Source organism: Dendropsophus ebraccatus, unplaced genomic scaffold (genome assembly GCF_027789765.1).
Source record: "Dendropsophus ebraccatus isolate aDenEbr1 unplaced genomic scaffold, aDenEbr1.pat pat_scaffold_1789_ctg1, whole genome shotgun sequence".
NCBI classification, from domain to species: domain Eukaryota; kingdom Metazoa; phylum Chordata; class Amphibia; order Anura; family Hylidae; genus Dendropsophus; species Dendropsophus ebraccatus.
In genome coordinates, this window is record NW_027209218.1 from 1 (window position 1) to 27,528 (window position 27,528).

Genomic DNA, 27,528 nt, shown 5'->3' on the forward strand with positions numbered 1-27,528 from the left:
CCATCTATACAGAACATATATATACAGGACCCCCTACTCCAACTATACAGTACATGTATATACAGGGCCCCCTACTCCATCCATACCAGTACATGTATATACAGGGCACTACAGGTATACCAAACTGTGACTGGGTAACACTGCCACACCAGACCTGACCAATACCGCCATACTGTGCTGGATAACACTGCCACACCAGACCTGAACAATACCGCCATACTGTGCTGGATAACACTGTCATACCAGACCTGACCAATACCGCCATACTGTGACTGGATAACACTGTCATATCAGACCTGACCAATACCAGCCAAACTGTGACTGGATAACACCGCCATACCAGACCTGACCAATACTGCCATACTGTGAATGGATAACACCGCCACACCAGACCTGACCAATACTGCTATACTGTGCTGGATAATACTGTCATACCAGACCTGACCAATACCGCCATACTGTGACTGGATAACACTGCCATACCAGACCTGACCAATACCGCCATACTGTGCTGGATAACACTGTCATACCAGACCTGACCAATACCACCATACCGTGACTGGATAACACCGCCATACCAGACATGACCAATACCGACACACTGTGACTGAATAACACTGCCATACGGGTAAATACAACCCTGCAGGTATACAGGACACTACAGGTATACAGGACACCAAAACTATACACTACAGGTGCACGGGACCTCAAACTTTACACTACAGGTATACAGGACTCCAAAATTATACACTGCAGGTATACAGGACCTCCACCAACTATATACTTCAGGTATACAGGACCTCCACCAACTATATACTACAGGTATACAGGACCCCAAACTATACACTACAGGTATACAGGACCCCAAAACTATACACTACAGGTATACAGGACCTACACCAACTCTATAATACAGGTATACAGCACCTTCACCAACTCTATAGTACAAGTATACAGGACCCCGAATATACTACAGGTATACAGGAACTCCACCAGCTATATACTACAGGTATATAGGGAACCCCAAACTATACACTACAGGTCTACAGGACCTTCACCCAACTCTATACTATAGTTATACAGTACCCTGAAACTATTCACTACAGGTATATAGGACCCCCGAACTATATACTACAGGTATACAAGAACCTCCACCAATTATACACTACAGGTAACCCAGGACCCTTAAACTATAAACTACAGGGATACAAGACCTCCACCAACTATACAATTACAGGTATACAGCACCAACTATATACTACAGGTATACAGGACCCCCGAACTATACAGTACAGGTATACAGGACCTTCACCAAACTGTACACTGCAGGTATACAGGACCTCCCTCAACTATACACTACAGGTATACAGCCCCCCCAACTACATACTGCAGGTATACAGGACCCCCCCAACTATACACTATAGGTATACAGCCCCCCCAACTACACACTGCAGGTATACAGGGAACCCCCCCCCCAACTATACACTATAGGTATACAGCCCCCCCAACTATGCACTACAGATATGCGAGACCCCTAAAAACTATACATTGTGAGTATACAGAACCCCTTCAACTACAGGTATACATTAATTCCACTGGTTAACTCAGATGAAACAATACCTTAAGCTTGGCCTCCTGGGCACCTTAGAACAAATCTAATTAACACATTGACACTTTATACCCGGGCAGCGCCGGGTACATTTTCTAGTACACTATATATGGCAGTAATGTAATTTAAAATAATCCAAAGCAGGACACCAGTCATTGGCTGAACAGATGCTTCTTTTTGTCAAGATCAACACCAAAAAATACTGAACAGCGGAACTGAGCACTGGTGAAAATGTGGTGGCATGGCGAAGGTGAGTTTTAGTTTTCTTAGTTTTTTTAGCCACGTCTGAGCACATCTACATACAAAACATAGTCCCTGGACTGGACCACGCTTTTAATTTGTAAAAATACATTTTTACATTAGACATTAGTTTAATATCAGAATATTGTCAAGTAGCAGAAAATGGAAATAGTATTTAAGATTTGTGATAAGCTGATGGTCTAATGTTACAACTCACCTTATGACTGTAAATTTTATAAACTGTGCTGAATCCAGAATTCTACGCATTGAACTTAGTTCTAGATAACTGGGAGCTTTGAATAAAACCCCTGGTGGCATCCCATCTACTACAACACATCCCGGGTTGGCGGTTATTTTCCTGTAGGGGACTTTCACTGGAAAGTTCATACCAATTGCTTCTCCTATGAAACAGAATTGTTATGATAAGGCAAGAATAGCTGACTTTTATTATTATTATTCTTAGAAATATTAAAGTTAGTAAACTTGACACATGCATTCTCTAAAAGCCATCTCATGCAACCAGTTATTATGGAATGATATCATATCATCCAGAAGTAGGAAAAAAAGGCAATGTAAGGTATGATTGATCCCTAAATCAATAATCCCCCTCCCCCAAAAAATTTAAATAGGTAAAGTGTACCTGTCGTCATAACTTTCAATATCTAAATCGACAGTATATCAATGTGATATAAACCAAGTTTGCAATTTACATTCACTATTTTCTTTTAGTTATCATGGAGAACACGGAACTTCCTGTTTTCAGACTTTTTTTTTTTTCTCAAAGCGTCAGAAAACAGGAACTCCTGTGTATCCCAGATCATCTGAGCGCTCACAGAGAGAAGGCAGTCATGTAACTGATGGACACATTGAGCCATGACTCTCTGTACTGGTTGTAATTCCTGTATTTAGTCTGTTTTTTACAGAAAATCTGCCGTTTGGAGACTGGACCTGGATTTCTGGTAGGTTCAGCTTTGTTTTACAGCATGATAACAACAACATGTTTATTGCAAACTTGCATTTTTTCACATCTACTGTTGATTTAGATTTAGAAATTTATAACAGGTACACTTTAAAGTGTTAAATTGTAGTTAAAACTTTTAAAATCAAAATCAACAGTGGATGTGATATAAAACAAGTTTGCAATTTAAAATCAGTATTTTTTTTATCATGCTGTAAATCAAAGCTATAACTTATTTTTATCCAGGTCTGGTCTCCTGAAGGCAACTTTTTAGTCTTGTGCTGATTGGAAAAAAAAGCAACTAAACACATGAAGTCCTGGCCAGTACATAGTGTCACAGCTTAATGTGTCTGTCAATCACATAATCACATGACTGCCTTCTTTGTGAGCACTCAGATGACCGGTACTTCCTGTATTTAGTCCCTTTTTTTTTTTTTCAATCAGCGCAAGACTATAAAAAGCTGCCTTCAGGAGACTGGACCTGGATACAAGTAAGTATAACGGTGTTATCAAGCATGATAACTAACTAAGTAAATAAATGTAAATTGCAAACCTGCTTTATATCACATCCCCTGTTGATTTAAATTTTAAACATTTTAACAATGACAATTTAAATTTCCTTTTTTAACTCCATCTCTATTTTGTTATATATAAGCTAAAAGAAATAGATAAAAAAGTCTCTCTTTGTCCTAGAACAGCACTCCTCCTCACAATTCTGCATCTTGGTGTAAGGTAATAGGTTGCAGCAGGAGCCTTCCCCATTGCAAAGCTAATAATATGTCTTTCAAAAAATAAACTAAAGTCATTTGAGAGACAGAAATTTTTAGCTTTAAAGTGGACCTTTCAAGTTAAGAGCAGCATACATAGGGACACATTTTCCAGCAGTCTATCCCTTACACCAGGATGTAGTGTATGGTCAGAGAACCAACAAGCAAAAAGTAGTGAGCAACCGGAAAAGTATCATGTCTGTGGCGGCCTCTCCTGCCCTCCGATGACTGACAGATCTCTCACAGTCATTGCTTACCAAATTTCAGACTGAACAATTCATTAACCTGTTCCCTCAGCTGACGAGCTTTGCAGTTCTTATCGTCTCAGGTCCGTATCTACAAAATAACATCAAATTAAGATCAACATGGGGAAGCGAGAGGCCAATGGTATCTGCACAAAACTTTACTGAAAAGGTGATGGCACTCATCCAATCATTACAGGGGTCCGATAAGGGTATGGATAGCAAACAACTAAGGATCTAACCGATCAGTATCTGGTTAGAGATCACAAGGAAAGTGAAACGTTATATGGACTCTTCCGTTCCTGCACAAAGACTGAGGCTGAAGGCCAGTCCATCTGGAGTCTACCATCATGCTAATAGGCACTGTCAGTCCTTCTAGGCATGATGATGGGTGCAAGGGGAGTTCAATATACACTTATTACAGGAAGTGCACAGAAAGCGCTTTTTTCCTTGCACTTACTACTGCATCAAGGCTTCCCTTCCTGGATAACATGGTGATGTCACGACCCGACTCCCAGAGCTGTGCGGGCTGTGGCTGCTGGAGAGGATGATGTCAGGGGGATGCTCAGTGTCCCTCAGTGTCCCCCTACCATCATCCTCTCCAGCAGCCATAGCCTGCACAGCTCTGGGAGTCGGGTTGTGACATCACTATTTTATCCAGGAAGTGAAGCCTTGATGCAGTAGTAAGTGCAGGGAAAAACCACTTTATAAGCATTTCCCGTGTATATTCGTGATTTGTATAACTTTTGGGGGGCAATACAATACTTAATAAAAATGTTCGCCGGACTTCTCCCTTAAGCATTTGCATATAAAATACTAAGAGTGTTTACATGCCACATACCTGGTACAGTTACTTGGATGATATTGAGATCCTCAACTCCAGATGCATTGATCAATTTATTATGTACCTGTATTCTTTCTTAAAATGAGAAAAATAACTTTTTTTAGGCAACTTGTGTAACTAACTTTCAGTATTTAGAAAAGGAAAATAACATTGTTTTAACCTGATCACATCCACCACTTTGCAAAGACCATCCAGGAGACATTTACCTCAAAGAGGATTGCCTATACTGACACATTGTAACAAACACAAGACAGGTATTCAGCCCCTGTATGTAAACAATCACAATAAAAGCTAAGGGCCCTATTATTAGGAGCGATATTCAGCCGAATCAGGCCAATTATCGCTCCCTGTAATACAGACAGCGATCAGCTGAAGAAACAATTATCTGCTTTTTGTGTCTTTAGATCTGGACCTAATCGTCCGAGGAGTGATAGGGATGCATGGCCAACAGCTAACAATTGAATACATTATCTGTCCACGCTCCCCGTCTTCTCCTGCACTCTGCCACTTCCTGGTGGCTGGAGCTTCACAATGGCCTGTCTGCGCTGACAGCCCACTTATCCAAGCACTGGTCGCAGTGGTCCTGGCCAGTGATTGGCTGAGCAGCCTGTCAGCTCAGACAGGCTGCTCTAAAGCTCCAGGCACCAGGAAGCAAGCAGAGGGTAGGAGAAGACCTGGAGTGTGAAGAGGTAATGGATAACAGTTTACAGCAAGGCCTGCACGGACATTGCTAACAATGTCCGTGCAGCCCTTGCTAAACGATTGTCAAGCCGTTTAATAGGCTCTGTAAAAGAGCGCTGATCTAGCAGATTGGTGCTTGTTTACATTATTGATCAGGCCTTGATCAATTAGGGCCCTATTATACCAACAGACTATAAACCCGAGAACTGGTCTTAAAGAAAAAATTGAGATGTCTCCTCTTTTCAAATCTGTTCCTGGCTTTGGCTGCAGAAATCGGTCAGATAAATCTGTTGGCGCAATAGGGCCCTTAGACTGTGAAAGGCAAGTTGTTGTTTTTGACAGTGCCGTAACTTTTTATTATGCAATTTTTTGAAGCATTATTAACAATATAGGGCTATGTTCACATTCAGTAAGAGAACGATCGTTCCGTGACCCCGGCTGGGTCACGGAACGGCTGGTCTCTGCCCGGATCATTTTGGCCGGTACTTAAGTACCAGCCGGATGATCTTTCCGGCCGAAGGGTTCTGATGCGGGTGCATCAGCGCGCGCCCGCATCAGAACCTCCCACAGCACACAGCCGGAGCCGCTCGCTTCATTGTGGAACTGACATTGTCAGTTTATTTGCGGCCCCGTATGAGATCCCGGCCGGAGCGCATACGAAGTGTATATTCTCCGACCGGGATCCCACAGAAGATAAGGCTATGTCCACACCTCCCAAAGTACGGCTGTTGTTGCCGATGGCAACAATGACCGTACTTGTACGTAGTGTGAACATAGCCTGATAGTTATATAGTTCTGAAAACAATTCGATCAGCTAAAAAGAAAGCAAAGAAGGTCCTGCTAGACACAACTGGTATTATACTGGTGGCGTACTTACTTTGTGGAAACTGAAAGGTTGTGCCTTTGGCGGCAGCCTCAAACAATTCAGGTCTGATAAAAGATGATTACAATTATAGCATAAACTCAGACATTCAGCTTTCTAAACAAGTGAATAAAGTAAAGACTGTCTCACTTTTTGACAATAAATTTAATCTTCGCCCGGTTTCTGAGAATTTTCTCCAGTCTTGGAATGCCAAAAGTGGAGGGTCTGCGAAAGGGAACTCCCTCGGGAAGGCCTTCCACATAGAAGTCTGCTGGGTAGGATTCAAACAGCACAAATGGTACCTTAATAGGCTCTTTCACACCCAGAGCCTCCCCTAAATGAAGAGAGATTGACACATGTAGAAGGGTTATTAGAGACGTTCTCGGGGCATTACACCTTCATAACTTATTAGCTCAGCTACATCTGCAATAATAATGGCACAAAGTGACAAACTTCAGACCAAAGCCTTGTATTTTGAGCCATTCTACTGAACGTAATAGTAAAATGGTTTGTTTGCGCACACGTTTTAGGTCTATGTTCACATACTGTCAAAATGACGGCCATTTTTATTAGGTGGCCATCTTTAATGGGAAAAGATGGCTGTTATTTTAAAACAACAGCCGTTATTCGCATAGTAACACCCAAAGTTATAAAATAATGGCCGTTTATTTGCCGTTAAAATCATTTTGACAGTGTGTGAACACAGCCTTAGGTTGTAAAAAAAGTGTCTGGCACATTTTTTGGGTCAGTTTATGGCCTGAAACATTCTACATAGTTTTAAAGCTTGATAAAAGTATCAAACACCATGATCTGCTGTGATAAAACCTGGCACACCTTAGAACCTTCAGTCTAAGTTTACAATAAGAGTTAAAAAGAAATTTGTCATCAGTAAATGACCCATTGTTTAAATTTATTTTTTATTTTAAATAAAAATTTTTAAGAGTATTTGGTGTATTTTAATTTTCTATTTTTCTACATCTATTATAATACAATCAAAGATATCACACGTGAGATGTCATTAACATGTCCAGAATGTGGGAAATGTTTTATTAAGAAATCATATCTTATAAACCAGGGGTCCCCAAACTTTTCACACAGGGGGCCAGTTCACTGTCCCTAAGACCGTCGGAGGGCCGGACTATAAAAAAAAAATAGTATAATCAAATCTCAGTGCAAAATGCCACAACACCCCCCCCCCCCAAAAAAAAGTAAAAGCATCCCTCTCTTTCCACCCCTCACGCAGCCCACACTCAACCCCTCACTCCCTCCTCAACCAGCCTCCCCTAACTCCCCCTTCACACCCTCAACCAGCCCCCTCACCCCCATATACTAATAATGTATCCCTGCATTGTCCCCCATATAGTTATATTGTCCCCCTGCAATGTCCCCCATATAGTTATATTGCCCCCCTGCAATGACCCCCATATAGTTATAATGACCCCCATATAGTTATAATGACCCCCTGCAATGTCCCCCATATAGTAATAATGTCCCCCATATAGTTATAATGACCCCCTGCAATGTCCCCCATATAGTTATATTGTCCCCCTGCAATGTCCCCCATATAGTTATATTGTCCCCTGCAATGTCCCCTATATAGTTATAATACCCCCCTGCAATGTCCCCCATATAGTTATATTGTCCCCTGCAATGTCTCCCATATAGTTATAATGCCCCCCTGCAATGTTCCCCATATAGTTATAATGACCCCCAAATAGTTATAATGACCCCCTGCAATGTCCCCCATATAGTAATAATGTCCCCCATATAGTTATAATGACCCCCTGCAATGTCCCCCATATAGTAATATTGTCCCCTGCAATGTCCCCCATATAGTTATATTGTCCCCCTGCAATGTCCCCCATATAGTTATTATGACCCCTGCATTGCTACAAAAAAAAAAAATAATACTGCGTTAATCTCTTCTAGCCTCTTCAGCCGGTCAGTCGCCGGAGGGATCCCCCAGCAGGAGCAGCGACATCATCACTGCCCCTGCCGGAGGATCCCTGAGAGATCATGTCCAGGTTACATCCCAGGCGGGGGGGGTTGGTGGTCCGTGCGGCGCGGAGGAGGCTGGCGGCAGGGATAACATCTGACACTGCTCCAGGATCTGCGGTCCATTGCACCAGACCGCAGATCCTGGAGCAGGACCGCAGATCTCGGAGAAGTGTGAATTGTCAGCCCTGCCGCCAGCCTCCTCCGTGCCGCACGGACCACCAACCCCCCGCCTTGGATGTAACCTGGACATGATCTCTGAGGGATCCTCCGGCAGGGGCAGTGATGACGTCGCTGTACCTGCTGGGGGATCCCTTCGGCGGGGATGTCGGCAACAGTGTGGATGCGGGGCAGGGGCTGGCGTGATACGGAAGGGGGAACTCTTTTATTGGTGCTCAGTGAGAGCAGTCTTCTCACTGACCACCAGTGAAAGAGTTGTCCCTGCCGGAAGTGCGGCGGGGGCCGGATAAAAGGCCTCGGGGGGCCGCATGCGGCACGCGGGCCGTAGTTTGGGGACCCCTGTTATAAACACATCAAAGATCCCACACAGGAAACACTGACAACTAAGCCTAAAACTGAGCTATTTCTGTTTAGATTGCTTTCCAGCAGTGTCCTCCTTATCATCACAGACAGAATTACAGTGAGAGGTGACACCAGTAATACATCAGACATGATCTTCAGGATGGTTTAAGCTCAACCCCTTCCCCCACACACAGGTCACAAAGGATGTCTATAAAATGCTCATTATATTGTGAACAGGGTCTGAACCTGATCACTGTGTCTGTGTCCATGAGGCTTGCTGTAAAGTATATCTCTAAATGCTGTTAAAAACAGCTCGAACAAGATGACCACAATGTACTGTACAAAAAAACAAGATTAGAAAAAATGAGGTAATACATTCACTTTAGAGAGAAACTATCAGCAGGTTAAAATCATCTAACCTGCCATTTCTGCGATATTAAGAGTTTAAAGGGGTTATCCAGTGAAATTATTATTTTTTTTTCAAATCAACTGGTTTCAGAAAGTTTTATAGATTTGTAATTTACTTCTATTTAAAAATCACTGTACTAATACATTGAGCTATCGCTACTTACCACATTTTTCTTCAAATAGTGCTTCAACTTTTTGTTTTAGATCAGTAATTTTGGCGTTCCAGGCCTCTGTTGTGGGAGGAAATTAGGTAATTAGGCTTATAAAATATTCATAAAGAATACATTGCTGCATAAGTGGTGCAATAATCCATCCTACAAAGTAATAGCACATCGCTAGAATATCACATCTATCACTATGATTAGTGATACAGTACAACAGTCTACACCCCCTATCCTGACAATTCCTGACATTTCTTTTTTTTCCCCAAAACACCGTTCACTGTACAGGATCAATAATGTTATATTTTATAATAATGTTTATTTTTTTTATATTAGATTTTAATAATTCGGACAATTCTACATGTAGCAATCCCAAATTTGTTTTTGTTTAGACTTTTTTAATTTGAAAAACTGGAAAGTAGGGGTGATGTGAATTTTTATTAGGGAAAAAATGTTGTTCTTATTGCAATTTTTAGTCCCCTTAGGGTAATTCTACAAGCAACTGCTTGATTGCTCATAGGGATCAATGTAATACAAAATATAGTGGTCTCAGCAGGCACAGAGCCCTAGTACAGACCCCGGGATGTCATGACAATGGATCCACCCACTATACAATCAATAACATGCAGTTACTGTGTTTTTTTTTTTTCCCTCCTAAGAAACATTCCGCCAAATGGAATGGCCTAAAAAACATTCCGCCAAATGGAATGGCCTAAGAAACATTCCTGCCAAATGGAATGGCCTAGGAAACATTCCGCCACATGGAATGGCCTAAGAAACATTCCGCCAGATGGAATGGCCTAAGAAAGGTTCCACCAAATAGAACGATCTAAGAAACATTCCGCCACATGGAATAGCCTAAGAAACATTTCATTAAATGGAATGGCCTAAGAAACATTCCGCGGCATAGAATGGCCTAAGAAACATTCCGCTGCATGGAATGGCCTAAAAAACATTCCGCAACATAGAATAACCTTAGAAACATTCCGCCAAATGGAATGGCCTAAGAAACATTCCAACGCATGGAATGGCCTAAGAAACATTCCAACGCATGGAATGGCCTAAAAAACATTCCGCAACATAGAATAACCTTAGAAACATTCCGCCAAATGGAATGGCCTAAGAAATATTCTGCGAAATGGAATGGCCTAAGAAACATTCCAACGCATGGAATGGCCTAAGAAACATTCCAACGCATGGAATGGCCTAAAAAACATTCCGCAACATAGAATAACCTTAGAAACATTCCGCCAAATGGAATGGGCTAAGAAACATTCCGCCAAATGGAATGACCTAAGAAATATTCTGCGAAATGGAATGGCCTAAGAAACATTCTGTCACATAGAATATCCTAAGAAACATTCCGCCACATTGAACGGCCTAAGAAACATTTCATTAAATGGAATGGCCTAAGAAACATTCCAACGCATGGAATGGCCTAAGAAACATTCTGTCACATTGATTGGCCTAAAAAACATTCCGCAACATAAAATAACCTGAGAAACATTCCGCCAAATGGAATGGCCTAAGAAACATTCCTGCCAAATGGAATGGCCTAGGAAACATTCCGCCACATGGAATGGCCTAAGAAACATTCCGCCACATGGAATGGCCTAAGAAACATTCCGCCACATGGAATGGCCTAAGAAACATTCCGCCAGATGGAATGGCCTAAGAAACATTTCATTAAATGGAATGGCCTAAGAAACATTCCGCCAGATGGAATGGCCTAAGAAAGGTTTTACCAAATAGAACGATCTAAGAAACATTCCGCCACATGGAATAGCCTAAGAAACATTTCATTAAATGGAATGGCCTAAGAAACATTCCGCGGCAAGGAATGGCCTAAGAAACATTTCATTAAATGGAATGGCCTAAGAAACATTCCGCCACATGGAATGGCCTAAGAAACATTTCATTAAATGGAATGGCCTAAGAAACATTCCAACGCATGGAATGGCCTAAGAAACATTCCAACGCATGGAATGGCCTAAAAAACATTCCGCAACATAGAATAACCTTAGAAACATCCCGCCAAATGGAATGGCCTAAGAAACATTTCGCCAAATGGAATGGCCTAAAAAAATATTCTGCGAAATGGAATGACCTAAGAAACATTCCAACGCATGGAATGGCCTAAAAAACATTCCGCAAAATAGAATAACTTTAGAAACATTCCGCCAAATGGAATGGGCTAAGAAACATTCCGCCAAATGGAATGGCCTAAGAAATATTCTGCGAAATGGAATGGCCTAAGAAACATTCTGTCACATAGAATATCCTAAGAAACATTCCGCCACATGGAATGGCCTAAGAAACATTTCATTAAATGGAATGGCCTAAGAAACATTCCAACGCATGGAATGGCCTTAGAAACATTCTGTCACATTGATTGGCCTAAAAAACATTCCGCAACATAGAATAACCTTAGAAACATTCCGCCAAATGGAATGGCCTAGGAAATATTCTGCCAAATGGAATGACCTAAGAAACGCTCCGCCAAATAGAATGACCTAAGAAACGCTCCGCCAAATAGAATTGGCCTAAGAAACATTCCGCCAAATGGAATGGCCCAAGAAACTTTCTACCAAATGGAATGGCCTAAAAAACATTCCGCCACATGGAAGGGCCTAAGAAGCATTCCGCCAAATGGAATGGCCTAAAAAACATTCCATCAAATGGAATGGCCAAAGAAACATTTCACTAAATGGAATGGCCTAAGAATCATTCCCCCACATGGAATGGCCTAAGAAACATTCCGCCAAATGGAATGGCCTAAGAAACATTCCGCCAAATGGAATGGCCTAAGAAATGTTCTGCCAAATAGAACCATTTAAAAAACATTCCGCCGAATGGAATGGCCTAAGAAACATTCCATCACATGGAATGGCCTAAGAAACATTCTGCCCCATGGAATGGCCTAAGAAACATTCCACCACATGGAAAGGCCAAAGGAACATTCTGCCAAATGAAATGGCCTTAGAAACATTCCGGAACATAGAATGGCCTAGGAAAAATTCTGTCAAATAGAATGGCCTAAGAAACATTCCGACAAATGGAATGGGCTAGGAAACATTCATAGTTACTGTGTTTCAATTCCAATGTCAGCTTTAAAAGTGCCATTAAAAAAGTTAATAGCGATCGCTTTGTGTGGGCTATTAGCTGCAGGACCCCCAAACCCACTCCATACTCCCCTGACTGGTGCACAGTATTTACTGTGTTTGGGGTTGATGTATGCACTGCCTCCTCAGTCAATGAGCAGATGAGATGGAATGCCCCTGTGGCGCTGACTGTCATTCAGCAGTGTCCCCCTACACTTTATGCACTTTTTTATCTAAATACACAAACTGGCTGGTGTCTGGCACATCCGCCTGTTATATGTAAAACCCCTATTTATATACAATGGCTGGACCACTATCTGCCTTATGTCTCATCCCTACTCCTCATAGATTCCTCATAGTGCCCTGCAGAATTTGGTGGCATCATATAAATACATTTCTATTATTATTATTATTATCATCATCATCATCATCATCATCATCATCCTTATTAAACTTTTATAACAAAAATCAATACCATGTAGGTAAGGAAAACACTGAAATGACAAAAATATTTATATATTTTACCAAAGGAGAACTCTCTTCCTCGTGGTTTACAGAGCACTGTGGAACCATTGGTTTGAGGAGCACAGGGCACTACTTTTTTTGTTTTATCTGGAAGAAAGAAAAAAAAATTATATATATATATATATATATATATATATATAATCTTGATAGAAGTACAACTTTTCTTTACTTAATACTAATCATATAATATGTTTGGTGACACGTAACTTGCGGCCATTACTTTAAAAAGGGCACTCCAGAAAAAAAAATTCAAATAAACTGAGATTTGTAATTTACTTCTATTAAAAAATCTTGTCTTCCAGTACTTAGCAGCTGCTGTATTTCCTGCAGGAAGTGGTGTATTCTCTCCAGTCTGGCAAACAGGAGAGGTTTTCTAAGGGGATTTGCTACTGCTCCAGACAGTTCACAGGAGAATTCCGGCACTCACCGCTTGATGTACTCAGATTTATTAACACATAAATGGAGGATAAAACATTACACTGGAACAGTCAGGACACACTGCGGCTGAATAGCCTTCCTCATCTGTCTAAGGAAGGCTATTCAGCCGCAACGTGTCCTATCTGTTCCAGTGTGATGTTTTATCCTCCATTTGTGTGTTAATAAACCTAACTGCATCAAGCGGTGAGTGCCGGGAATCTCCTTTTGTCTACGCTAAACACTATCCACGTGCACCACCATCACAGAGTGCTGACATGCTGGCTGACCTGAACAGTTCCTGTCACGGACAGAGGTGGCAGCAGAGAGCACTGTGTCAGACTGGAAAGAATACACCATTTCCTGCAGGACATACAGCAGCTGATAAGTATGGATGTCTGGCGTTTTTTTTTAATAGAAGTAAATTACAAATCTCTGTCGCTTTCTGACACAAGTTTATTTGAAAGAAACATTTTTTTTCACTAGACAACCCCTTTATACCTCCACTCCCTCTCACTGCATGTATCTGCTATTAGGTAAGAGGCCAGTATATTTCTATGTGATGCAGCTTTACTCTTTTCTGACTGCAGAAAAAGCCAGAGATTTTATAAAAAAAACAAAAACAAAACACAAGTCTTCCAGTACTTATCAGCTGCTGTATGTCCTGCAAGAAGTGGTGCATTCTTTCCAGTCTGGAGAGCAGAATAAGTTTTCTATGGGAATTTTCTGCTGGTCTGGACAGTTTGTGTCACGGAAAGAGGTGGCTGCAGAGAGCACTGTGTCAGACTAAAAAGAATACATCACATACAGTCGCTGAGTACAGTTGATTTTTTTTTATTGCTGAACTACCCCTTTAACTCTATCATATTGATATACTCTTTGCACTCATTTTAACCATTTACTTCATACCACTGCACCCTTGGAGAGACTGCTCTACATCTTACCATCCTCTGCAGCAGGATTTCCTGGACTCTGTTCTTTGTCTAGGCTCCGACATGCTACAAATAAAGAAACAATACTTATATTGCCTGCTGGCTGACAAATACACAGAGCACAATAAGAAACTCAGCTTGATAACCTAAATTAGTACCGTTCCGTAACAGAACTAAGACTAAATTATTCTTATTACTTTGATTGACAAAAAATGCAACTTCTTGTATAAAAAATAAGAAATAACAAGAAATCAGTAGTATAAGCGATTTTAAGGAACTCTATAACAGGTTTTATTAGGCAAAGAAGCCTCTTTCTGTACTCAAAAAGCAATTTCCCAGCCTCCCCCCCCCCCTCACTTCTTATCTGTGCATTATCAGGCAAAGCCGTCTTAATTACAGAGAAGCCAGTAAAGACGGGTTCTGCTGTGTCCATTATATCCCTATGAAGGGGGGAGGGGCCGAGGGAGATGAGTGAGCAGGAAGAGGAGACATGAAGGTCAGCTGTTTGGTGACTGTCTGGGCACTGATCAGTCTGGGCAATGATTTAGGGGTCAGAAAGGTCAGTGCTTATCTAGGAATTTGCTGAGAGAAGATTGCAGGGTATTGTGCTGTGCAGGACTGCTCCATGCTCACTCACTCCTCTCAGCCCCTCCCCTCTCCATAGAGCATAATGGACACAGAAATCCTGCTTCTTCTGAAGTGAGGGGGGAGATAGGAAAACTGTGTTTTCAGCACAGAAGGAAACTCTTTTGCTAAATAAATTCTATTAATGAGTTTCTTAAAATCGCTTGTACTATAGATATTTATTGTTTTCAGAAAAATGACCCTGAAATGACATTTACGCTTTAACCCTTAGAGAATTGGGCCAATTGTAATTTGTGCGTGTTCGTTTTTCCCTCCTTGTGCTTAAAAGGCCATAGCACTTGCATTTTTTCCACCTAGAAACACACATAAGCCCTTATTTTTTGCGCCACTAATTGTACTTTGCAATGACAGGCTGAATTTTTTCTTAAAAGTACACTGCAAAAGCAGAAATTTTTTTATGTGTGGTGAAATTGAAAAAAAAACCCCGCATTCTGTTTATTTGGGGGGTATTTGTTTTTATGCCGTTCTCCATGGGGTAAAACTGACTTGTTATATATGTTCCTCAAGTCGTTATGATTACAACGATATGTAACATGTATACCTTTTCTTTTATCTGATGGCTTGTAAAAAATTGTTAACAAATATATGGTCCTTAAAATCGCTCCATTCCCAGGCTTATAACGCTTTTATCCTTTGGTCTATGGGGCTGTCTTAGGTGTAATTTTTTTGCGCCATGATGTTTACTTTCTATCGGTACCTTGATTGCGCATATGCGACTTTTTGATTGATTTTTATTACAATTTTTCTGGATTTGATGCGACCAAAAATGCACAATTTTGCACTTTGGAATTGTTTTGCGCTTACGCCGTTTACCGTGCGAGATCAGAAATTAAATAAATTAATATTTTGGGCGATTATGCATGCTGCGATACCAAACATGTTTATTTATTTATTTTTATTTATAATATGGGAAAAGGGGGGTGATTCAAACTTTTATTAGGGGAGGGCTTTTTATTAATAAAATATTTTTCTTTTTTTACACTAAGGCCCCGTTCCCACTGAGCAAAGCTAGCGGAATTCCGCGACGGAATTGTCCGCCGCGGAATGCCGTTAGCCTCCCGCTCATAATGGGAGTCTATGGGAGGCGCGCGCTGCTGCTCTATACGCGCTGAAGAATGAACATGTTCATTCTTCAGCGCGGACAGGGCAGGAGCGCGCGCCTCCCATAGAGTCCCATTATGAGCGGGAGGCTAACGGCATTCCGCGGCGGACAATTCCGTCGCGGAATTCCGCTACCTTTGCTCAGTGGGAACGGAGCCTTATACTAGAAGCCCCCTTGGGGGACTTCTAGTATAAGAACACTGATCTTTCATTGAGATCTATGCAGTAAAGTTATACTGCATAAATCAATGAGATCGGCTTCCAGAGACAGCCCCACTCTTGTCTCCAGCTTGGGCGGGATTTTGCTGCTCAGTTCCATTAAACAAAATGGAGCTTAATTGCAAACCGTACCTGAACTGGAGACAAGAGTCGTGGATAACCCCTTTAAGTTAGAATAGGACTTGTGCATGGAACCTGCTGACGCCTGGGATGTTTCCACAGCAAAACAAACTTCTGTCAGCAGATGTGCCTGCATGCAGAACCTTCAAAAAGCTGAACTGTGACAGGTACACTTTCACTATATACATTTGATACATGTATATGTCTGCAATAAGCCACTGTATTATAATGCAGTACTGCTGTACTTGCAGGACATGCAAAACTCCCTGATCAGCTAGCTGCGTGTTTTGCTGTTAGAGATACCCTTCTGGCAGGAGACAAGAATGCCAGTATAACAATGGATCTACCTTTTAAATGTGTATTTTCATCTGGGCTTCATATCCCCTATCCATTGGATAGAGAATAACAATGGGTGATGTGTTTGCTTTTTATTATGCATATAGATATTGCTATGTTTAAATGCTGCATTTGCTGTATCTACTAAAGTTTAAGCTTAAAAAAAAATGTGTGTGTCTCTTTGTGCTATTATATTGAGTCATATACCAGGTGTGGCATCGCTGGTGACTAATGAGCAGTCATGACCCAGGCTTTGTCTGAAGGTCCAGATTGCTAATTAAAAGTTGGAAGTATAAATAAAAGCTTGTCACCTAAAGCTCCTGTGAGCGTCTACTGGATGTACCAAAACGTTCTTTTACAGTAATAACAATAGGGACATAGTGGTACACCAGGGGCTAACAAATTTTCTTACACATATTTTACTGGAATTTAATTACATAGTCAAATGAAATCCACTATGGCATTTAAAGATTTCCTTACCTTCCACATTTATCTTACTTGCAAGCTCAGGAGGCAGGTGTGGTGCTACAAGCTCTGGTCTGTTATAGAAGATATGAACAGTAACACCGTTAAAGGCAAGCTATAAATTCCCTCTTTTTTATTCTTAGATTCTCTACATGCACCACATCTGTTCTTAAAATGGCAGTGGGTCTGCATCTACTCCTAGAAGGGATGATTGCTCCTCATTCCCTGCGCTCTGTCAGTGCTATTACACGCACCAACAGCAAGCGGGGAGGAGCGGGGAGCTGTGGAAGGGGCTGCCTGGACGATAGCCCATAGAAGATAGCAGCGGTCTGCTGCCGCTGCTCCTATTACATGGAGTGACTGCCAGCAGACCAGAATTTTTGTTCCTGCATGTCGGCTGATCATTGCCTTTCAGCATGAGCAATTACACAAGACGATTATCATTTGGAATGGACGGTCAACAGCCAAGTACTGACAATAATCGCTTTGTGTAATAGTCCCCTTACAGATAGGGGTCCTATCACTCGGGCTATTGTCTGCATAGGTGAAAAAGCTAAGTCTGCTCCCAGGTCCTGAGTACTACATGACAGTCAGAACTTTCGATCTTCATCTGCCTAGAAGTCATTTAATCTTTTTGATACAATTTACTAAACAAGAAACTACTTACTTCTTAACAACAAACTTGATTTTGGCATTTCCTCTGACGATCCTTTCTAGCCGAGGGATTCCAAACCATGTGGGGCTCCGGAATGGAATTCCTTCTGGTAATCCCTCCACATAGAGAAACTCGGGATTAGATTCAAATACCGGATAGGGGACTTTTACTACTTCTGAGAGTCCTAATGCCTGTGCTGAGATTAGAGGAGGAGGGAATAAAACAATCTTAGATACAGTTGCCAAACAAACTCCCCCCCCTCCCAAACACTACATGTTTATTAAAGGAGAAGTCCGGTCATAAACTTTTGTCAGGCGGCAGGGGCGAAAATGACTAATATTGATTTCTTACCTCTTCCCGAGCCTGACAGATCCAAGGACCCCAGTCAGAAAGCATCCCCCCCCCAAATTGTGATGACTAGGGAAAATGCCCAACCTGACTGATGGACAGCTCACTCAGCTGACAGCGGCTGATCTTTGTCTTTATTAGGGTATATTCCCACTGAGCAAAACAGGCGGAATTCCGCAGCGGAACCCCTGCCGTGGAATTCCCGCCTGCCTTAGTGAGGTTAATGGGATTCCATGCATGCTTCAGTTCTCTGCGGCTCTCTGCTCAAAGAATTGACATACGGGAAGAGGAGCCATCCCATTAACCACACTGAGGCAGGCGGGATTCTGCGGTAGGGGTTCCGCCATGGAATTCTGTCTGTTTTACTTAGTGTGAACATACCCTTACATCGAAGGATAATCTGTAAAATCAGCCTGATTCAGAAGATTATTCTAAGTTAATGTCAAAGTTTAGGATAATATTCTGTAAACTGATTGTTACAGATGTTGGACAGATGTTACTGGTAAGGGTGGCACAACCAGTTGTTAGGGTTAAGTAGGCCTCTTCCTGCACCTAATTTATCAAGGTTTATGCCTGGAAACAGGTGTAAACCAGGCAAAAATCTCCAAAGCAGTGTAGACTGTTGTGCAATGCCTGTGCCAGACGCAGGGCTGGCCGTCTGTACAATGAGGTATGCATCTATTAGTAAATCTAGCCAGGAAAAGTGGGGCCGGTCTTCATCTAAACTAAAATTAGTTGGATTGTCAAAAAATGTAAAAGTGACAAATAAGCAAAAATTGGGTAAAAAGACAAATAATTTTCCACAGCACTGTACATGGTATAACTATAGAGGAACACTCCAAAGTGTGAATAGTCAGGATATGTTAAATCATCATCTCAAAAACATTATATAGCGATGGTATATAAAACACTAGAAGAATATTTTTTCAATTTAATAAAACTAAAGTCTAAAGAGAGAGAAAAGACCAGGAGTATCGGATGTGATGCATATTGTCAACAGAAATATAGAGTGTTATTTGTTGTAACACTATGAATGTTACTTACTATTCTTATGTTCAATAATCTTTTCTCTCTTCCCATATTCTGCCACCATGTCATTGACCGAGTACTAATAATAGCAATAATGACAAAAAAACATTAATGTCTAATTGCTTACCAAATTTTTGTGTTAAAGATTTCTTCAACTTGTTTCCTTAACTTAGTAATTCTAACATTCCAGTCTTCTTTTGCTAGAAAAGAGACACACAAAGTGCCCGGTGTATTCCCAAAGTCGCAAGTTATGAGAATTAAACAAAGAAAACAAAGATAAGAAAGATGAGGCGGACCGTCTCTGCTTATAGAAGCACTCACACATTTTACAGGGTAAGTATCAGCTCTTGTAATATATACCTCCTGCATTTGTTCTGCTTTGAATGGATTCGGAGGTTGTCTGTGTAAGAAGCTCCGGCCTGTAAAAGGTAACATTTTAAATAAAGAAATACAAGAATTAATATATAGTTTATAGAACCTCACTTGTAAAGCTCAATTTGTTAAGAAACACTTAACCGTAAATTAGAACCATGTAAAATGCTGACAAGTGACTATTGCACATGGGTCGCTCACGATGAAGGTGATTTTTCTACCTTAATCCTCAGCGCAGTTTTTGGGGATATTTGTAGGCTATTTTATATGCTATTTAGTGCCCTGGGGGTGGGGCTACCGTCATCAGTGCACCAATACACCCTGGTCCACCCCCTCTAACAAATATGAGAACAGTACCAATATTCATTAGGTGGGGTAGCCATTGCACTGGAACACCTCATTAGCGTTCACATGAAGTTCAACTGTACATCCGTAACTAATAGCGCTAGGGACTTTTGGGTGATTTTTTTTGTAAACAACAATTTTTTTTTACATTTCTCTTTTGTGGAATTTCTTCCCCCCGCAAAAATGCAGATTTGCTAATAACATTTGCTGTAGGCCAAAACTGGATAAAAACTTTGTTTGAAGAACAGATCAGAAAATGCAAAAAAACTGCTCAAAAAACATTCAAAATACAAATAAAAGTTCTGAAAGTTTGAGGCTTGTTATGAGGGTAAAGACAGACTTTTTAAGGTTCCAAATGAGTCTCTGTTTGCGCACCTAGCAGCTGTGTTTGTCTGGACTATTGTGTCTGTGCAGATAGTTCCAATGATGAAAGTAGGCCACACAGATACGAATGTGCACATATCTTTCTCAGCTATGTTCCCCAAAAACTGCTTTGGGAAAATACTCAGTGCAGTGCTAGGCCCCACAAACGCGGACACAATAAGGACCCATTCATTTCTATGGCCCCATATACACCCATACTTGTTACAGCCAGCCATTATACAATCCCGACAGATTGTAGACAGTTGCGGGTGCACGTCTGTAGTCCTGTTCATAGCTGTGGGTTTGTGGCTACGGGCTGGACTATGGATTTATGAATTGAGCTTTATGATCATAGGGTGTTTAAAAATGGACGTCAACTTTTACCAATACCGTATATAAACCACTTACTTTTTTATTACAAATTTGATCCGGTTGACACTTTGAAGAATCTTTTCCAGTCTAGGGATCCCATACCAAGATGGACTTCTGAAGGGAATATTATCTGGCAGCCCCTCCACGTACATGTCAAGGGGATTGGCCTCAAACCTTTGGTAAGGTACAGCCATGGGCTCTGTCTTTCCCAAAGCTTCAGCTATAGCAGAAAACATATAGTTAACTTTTATTTAATCTGTTGAATACTGTGTTTACACCGCACTTCCTTTACAGCAGCGGTTGTCAAGCCTTATAAAGTTTGATGCAGAAATCCAGAGAACTGTAGAAACATGTACATGATAGTATATGTATATGTAACCCTCATTCTACAACCCAACCAGGTACCTCCAATCAGCAGCAAATCCCACCCCCAGTTCCTGTCTGACACAGAGAACACAATATCAGAGGTAGTATACCTCATGCAACAAATTTCCATTTGCAAACCATAGTACATACTGTATACTATATATGTATAAAAGGGTGAAAAACAGTAACACCTACCAAACTTTTTACTGAACAGCTGATCAACAATTTTTCTTAAATTGGTTATCCGACTATACCACTCTTCTATCACTACATAAGCAAAAAAATCAAATGTCAATAACGATAGATAAATAGACAGATATTGATAGCTACAGGTAGTTCTGTAACTTAATGTAAAAGGAACATGACAGTAATACTACCTCCTGTAGTTGTCCTTTCAATGGTTATGGATTCTCTTGGAATATTCAGAAGTTCTGGTCTAAGGAGATTTTTAAAATAAATGTTATTGTCAGATGTTTTTATAATTGAAAGCACGCTAAAGTTTTGTGATGTTACATACATTCACTTGACAAGTAAATTTAGAGGATGTAAATTTTTTGGGGATAAAATACAATGTCATTCTGTCTACAATAATGTGTGCTGTTATAAGTCACTGACTATAAGTTTAGACTGTACAGACAGACCTCCAAGAAAATGGGCAACATTATGAAATGTGATGGATAAACTCTAATGATACACAATGATAACTGAAACTGTGGAACAGCATATGTACAGTAAATCAATTATGGCCAAAAATAAAAAAAAACATATCACCTATGTGTACTTGTGAATGAGTGAGTTCAGATGTACTTTAGATATTGTTGTGCACTCGGTAACAATTTTATTTTTACTGAATAGTAAGATGGGAAGGAACTAGAGATGAGCGAACCTGGTGCATGCTCAAATCCATCTGAACCTGATCGTTCAGCATTTGATTAGCGGTGGCTGCTGAAGTTGAATAAAGCCCTAAGGCTATGTGGAAAACATGGATATAGTCATTGTTTTCCAGACAACTTAGAGCTTTATCCAACTTCAGCAGCCGCCACTAATCAAATGCCAAACGATAGGGTTCGGATGGACTTGGGCATGCTCGAGGTTCACTCATCTCTAGAAGGAACTTTTTGCAAAATGGGGTGTGAACGCTGGGCTTAGAGGGGTGTCGTTTTGCAATAAAATTTACATCCACAAGACTATTCAGTGAAAAGTACAGATACCAAATAATAGAACCTCTATATATCATCAATGGAGCCAGGGGGGGGAGGGATGTAATGGTCCCACTGGGGGGGCCTACCTCTAGTGCATAGCGTTGGGCCGCTGCAGAGCCAAAGAACAGCGGCGGGCATAGGAATCGGGCAGCATTTGAAAAAAAAGATTGCACCACCAGAATCCCTGCGCTGGCATCAATCTGCTACCCAACCGGCCACCCCGTCTAGATGCTTATGCACATGCACATGTAACTCTCTGGTGACTCATTCATTTTAAACTGGTGCCATATAATACTATAATACTAAGATTTCAATAGGGACGAAGTAAGAATATTCACCATTAACTATAGGCTGGTTTACTTTAAAAAAATAAGACATAAAGGCACAACAGAAATTAAGGTTGCTGATGCACAAAGGGAAGGGTAATTCAATGCAAGTAGGAAAATAGTGGTTAACATGATCAGTGCTAAGAAAACAAATAAGGGGCTTTGTGAGTAGTCCAAAAAGTGAATAAAATAAAGGCATTCTTGTTTTGAAAATATGAAAAATGCCTAAAAGTAAGGCTACGTTCACACAGAGCAAAAGGGGGCGGATTACGCGAGGAAATATTTCCGCCTGAAATCAACTGACGCTGAATTCCGAGCAGAATATAAGCAGAATGTAAGCAGAATCCCTGCGTATTCCGCTAGGAAAGTGTTCAGCTCGTAATCAGCTCTTGCCAAATTCAGCGCGGAATACTCGAGGAATCCGCGCTGAATCCGCATGCATTCAGCGAGTATTTGGCGAGTAAACTAGACTATACCAGAATATATACTAGAATCCTCCTCCCCCCCTTTTTTTCCCCATTTCCGCGCTGATTCAGCGAGTAATTTCCGCTTGTATTACGCTTGTATTCCGCGCTGAATACGTGCGTATTCCGCGCTGAAACAGAAAATCAGAGCCCCATTGATTTGTATAGGCTTCCGCTAGCGGAAGAATGAACATGTTCATTCTTCTGGCGGAAAGCGGATTAGTTCAGTGCGGAAATTCCACCGTGTGAACTGCAGAGCAAAATTTCCATTCAACACAATGGAAATTAGCTCTGTACCTATTTTAACGGCTGAAATTTCAGCGCTGATTCAGTGCAGAAATTCAGCTGCTTTTTTGCTCTGTGTGAACGAGCCCTAAATGAAAGGGCTGACAAAGTGCAGACAAATATGTGATAAACAAACATGATAAAAGCATTCGCCTCCTCTTATCTGCAGCTGCAGGAACACTAACAACCATACTTTTTGATGACATATCGGAGCCTCTCTCTTGCCAGCAGTATTCTTTCTAGGCGTGGAATTCCATATGTTGAAGGTCTCCTAAATGGGATTCCTTCTGGCAACCCTTCCACATAAAGATCTTCTGCATTAGACTGGAAAAGGTGATATGGAATGGATACTGGGCCAATCACGTTTATTGCGTCAGCTTTTAAGGGAATACATAAACACAATTTTCACTTTCACAAGAAGATACAATGTTCAATGTTCATGCAGGGTACTATTTTTTTTTTTACATATTTTTGTATCCACAATACTTTGAGCTAGCTTTCCAACAAATATGCTATTTTTTTCACGACTGTGCTAGTTCCATATTGTATGTTCTACTGTGATCACGGAGACTGAGGGAAGATGGCATTACATTACAAATTACAGTGCTGTGTTCAGTTATGTCATGTGTATGGAGGACAACATAAAGTTACATACAATATGTAACATACCATACTTTCTTTCAAACAATTCTTCCACTTGTTTTCTTAGTCCAGTAATTCTCGCGTTCCATTTTTCTAAAAGAAGATTAAAACAAGGACTGAAATTAGACAAGTGTAAACTGAATGGGGTTTTCATACTACGGACAATTTTATTCAGAATGAAGACCCATGCTTGCACAGTTATTTCCCATTAAAGGGAATTGGGAATACAAAAACAGCTGAGTGGCCGTTTCCATGCATGGCTATATCTGCAACAGTTAATGAAGACCGACCAGTCTGATTCTCAGGATTAGTAAAGTTCCCAGAGGTCAGACCCCGACCCCAGCCAATACATTCTGCAAAGATGACTCATGGCTGGAAGTAGTGATCCAGACCGAATGGGGGAAAAAGGAAAGTGAACAAATCTGATCAGAGTCACTGGATGCAACTGCACTTTAATCACAATATTGGTACTATATAGGGGTAATGTGCTAGGCTACTTTCTAGGCATTGAAGATGACCGGATTACAGAAAATAATCTGTATTAGTACTGGCATGGGATTAGCATCGGCCATCAGCCTATTCACAGAGAATAGCAAAGGCTAACATAAACTACTGGTGGAACAGGCAAACATGCTTAAAGTGATACTGTCACCCCTTCACTCTATGTGCGGTTCTCTAAACCATCCACCATCCAGCTTAGGTGCTGCATACTCGATTATTATCTGTATTTCTGCTTTCTGCTTTAAAATCGACTGGGGAACAACTGCAGTGAAGCCCCGCCTAGGTGACACGGTCCACTGATAAAATGAAACAAGAGTAAGGGGGGGGTGACAGTATTACTTGAATATAATCATGTATTAAAGATTAGTTATGTGCACCATGAACCTCTCGTCATTATGAATAATTATTTAATGTATTTTCCTCCCAATACCGTGCATTTTCCACAGTAAGGAGTATATTTATGACTCAGACACTTTACCAAAATTAAACTCTCTTGTTTTCTTCTTGCACTGTACAGGTTGGTCAATGACTGGTTTAATTTCTGTATTCTTCTGTTTCTTGGGAGGTGGCACATACTCCTCTATTAAAAAAAGGATATAGATTATGAAAATATATGTGATATATATTATATACAGAGGGTGAACAGAAATGTATAATGCATTAAGCACATAGTTGCCCAAGGCTCCATTCCAACAGGACTCCACTAAAGTGCCTGAAAATTCAACAGCAACAATGGCGTTGCATATTTCGGTTTTATTATAAACCTATAATAGTAATACAGAGTACCACCCAGCTACTAAATAGTGTATAACCTCTATAGCACAGGTGGAGCTAAATGATCCAAATGAGGGGAAGGGCCTAAGCCAGGCATGTCCAAACTTTTTTCGAAGAGTGCCAAATTTGATGAAGTGAACATGTGCGAGGGCCGACCATTTTACATGCTACATGCTATATGCTTTATAACACAGGCAGATAATAGGAAGCTGGATACCTGGGGGGCCGTAAAAGTTCGGAATGCGGGCCGCAAATGGCCCTCCGGCCGGACTTTGGACATGCCTGGCCTAAGCACACTATATAAGCAAACCTATACAAAGGAAAGCCAGGCCATCAAAATATAATATAGAGTAAAGAATCTTTATTACATATACCTACACCATAACCAACTGAATGATAAAGCTACCAGGGGACCAATAACAGATATATTAGGATGACCATACACAAGAGTATATAGACTAGAACAACTAGAACAAGCCTACAGATGAAATGTAAAACTGAACACCCACTTTTTAATAAGAAATCGTTAGATTTTGCTTATAGTTTCCAATGCTTTACCATTGTATTGCATTGATCAGCGATATCAATGATCTGCTACTAGAGTCTGTCGATTAGACCTCCCGGATATAAGTATTAGACCTTTGGCCATCAGGAAAGCCAATCAGGACCCCCACAGTTACACTGCAGGGTATGTCACTGATTGAGTATCCAGCAGCTGATAGCAGCCAGTCCCCACCCTCTATGGAGCAAGTTCAGCTCCTTACAGTATAATAGCAAAGGCATGCATACAGTTACAGCATGTGTTAAAGCCCTGGCTGTCATGCTGTAACTGTACAACATGGGTCATAACAGGGTTAATCTGGGTTCACACACAGGGGGACAAATCCACAGTATAAACCAGTAAACTATGCGTGTGTTTAATAAGGGGATTTACATACAGGTTTTGTTGGGAATTTTGCTGATGAATTTTTGTTTTACTTATTTATTAACAATTACAGAGGGTGGGATTAACAGGATGTATCTATCTTTGCAGATGACACCAAGCGTCGTAGTACAGTACAGTGTATGGAAGATGTGCATAAGTAACAAGCCATCTTTTTACACTGACAAGCATGTGTGTAATAATAACCTACAGGTATCTTATGTCCAGTTAAACTGGGAGAGTCACTGGTAGAGAAGCATTAGGGTGTGTCATAGAGATGTCAATCAGCTGCTTCCATAGCCATGTAGTATAAAAAAAAACAACTTCAAGGACAGGGACATAATATTATCACTTTACAAAGCATGAGTGCGGTTTTTATGTGTAGCTTTTATAGTTTACGCAATGTAATTATTTTCTAACCTCCAGAGTGTTCCACTTCTGCTGCTTTATCAGGTTCTTCTCCATAACAATGTCCTAGTAGAAAACAGAATGTTTAGCATGATATCACTGCATCTATGTTTGTAATTAGTTATTTTTATTCACTAAGGCAAGATTTCATTATGACATGAATTATTAACATTAAACAATAAAAAAACTTTTTGACTTTGCTATTTAGTTTACTGTAATGGTTGCCAGAAACTAATATCTACACAACAAGCTTCCTGTGCTATGGGGCCTCTGTCTGTATGCCACTGGCCAGTGAATCTGTCTCCTTCTCCCAGTTCTGAGCTGCTGCCTTCTACTGAAGGCACAGAAAACTGTGTGTGAGCTGTTCTCTCAGTTTCCCTCCCACCTCCCTTTCGAGGCAGTTCAAGTAAACAGTCTCCCTGGCCTACTGTCTCTGATGTTGGGAGTGTTAGAGTGCGTTCACACGTCCAAGATCTGCAGTAGATTTGATGGCGCAGATTTGAAGTTGCAGATTCAAAGCAAATCAAATCTAGGCCATCAAATCTGGTGCGGATCTGCTGCAGATCATGTACGTGTGAATGCACCCTTAATCTGAGGTTACTGATGACCTCATTATGATTAATCCTTCCTGGATTACAGAGTGCTGATACAGTCAGCCAGAGAGCTGTTTACATGTGTTTACATGAGCCGTCTCAGTAGGGAGGGGGGGAAAGCTCACAGACAGTTTACTGTGTCTTCAACAGAAAGCAGCAACTCAGAACTGGGGGAAGGAGACTGAAAAGGTAATAACAAGTATGGAACAAATGGTTAGTCTCCAGGAGGAGGATGATTCGGCATGTATACTACCTGAGGTCAAATACCCCTTTAAAGCATTTACCTACTCATATATGACAAAATATATTAAAAAATAAATAAAAGGATCACCATACCTTGGAATCTGAATTGATAGTATTCCTTATCATCAGCCTCATGCTTTATGGACACTGATGTAGGCCCAAATGAATTTT

The 27,528-nt window shown here is 40.9% G+C and overlaps 1 protein-coding gene across 1 annotated transcript; it reads right to left on the reverse strand.

Moving 5' to 3' along the window:
- Window positions 1–2,062: 2,062 nt before the first annotated feature.
- LOC138775578 (general transcription factor II-I-like) lies at window positions 2,063–27,528 on the reverse strand (the record flags this gene model as incomplete). Its single annotated transcript, XM_069955971.1, has 20 exons — window positions 2,063–2,250; window positions 3,832–3,897; window positions 4,658–4,735; window positions 6,219–6,271; window positions 6,354–6,537; window positions 9,293–9,358; window positions 12,916–13,002; window positions 14,274–14,327; window positions 17,163–17,221; window positions 17,815–18,000; window positions 19,310–19,379; window positions 19,540–19,598; window positions 20,668–20,851; window positions 21,193–21,264; window positions 21,375–21,433; window positions 23,468–23,651; window positions 23,944–24,009; window positions 24,896–24,997; window positions 26,534–26,587; window positions 27,451–27,528. Coding segments are annotated over 20 exons (1,949 nt in total), but the record flags the coding sequence as incomplete, so codon positions are not given.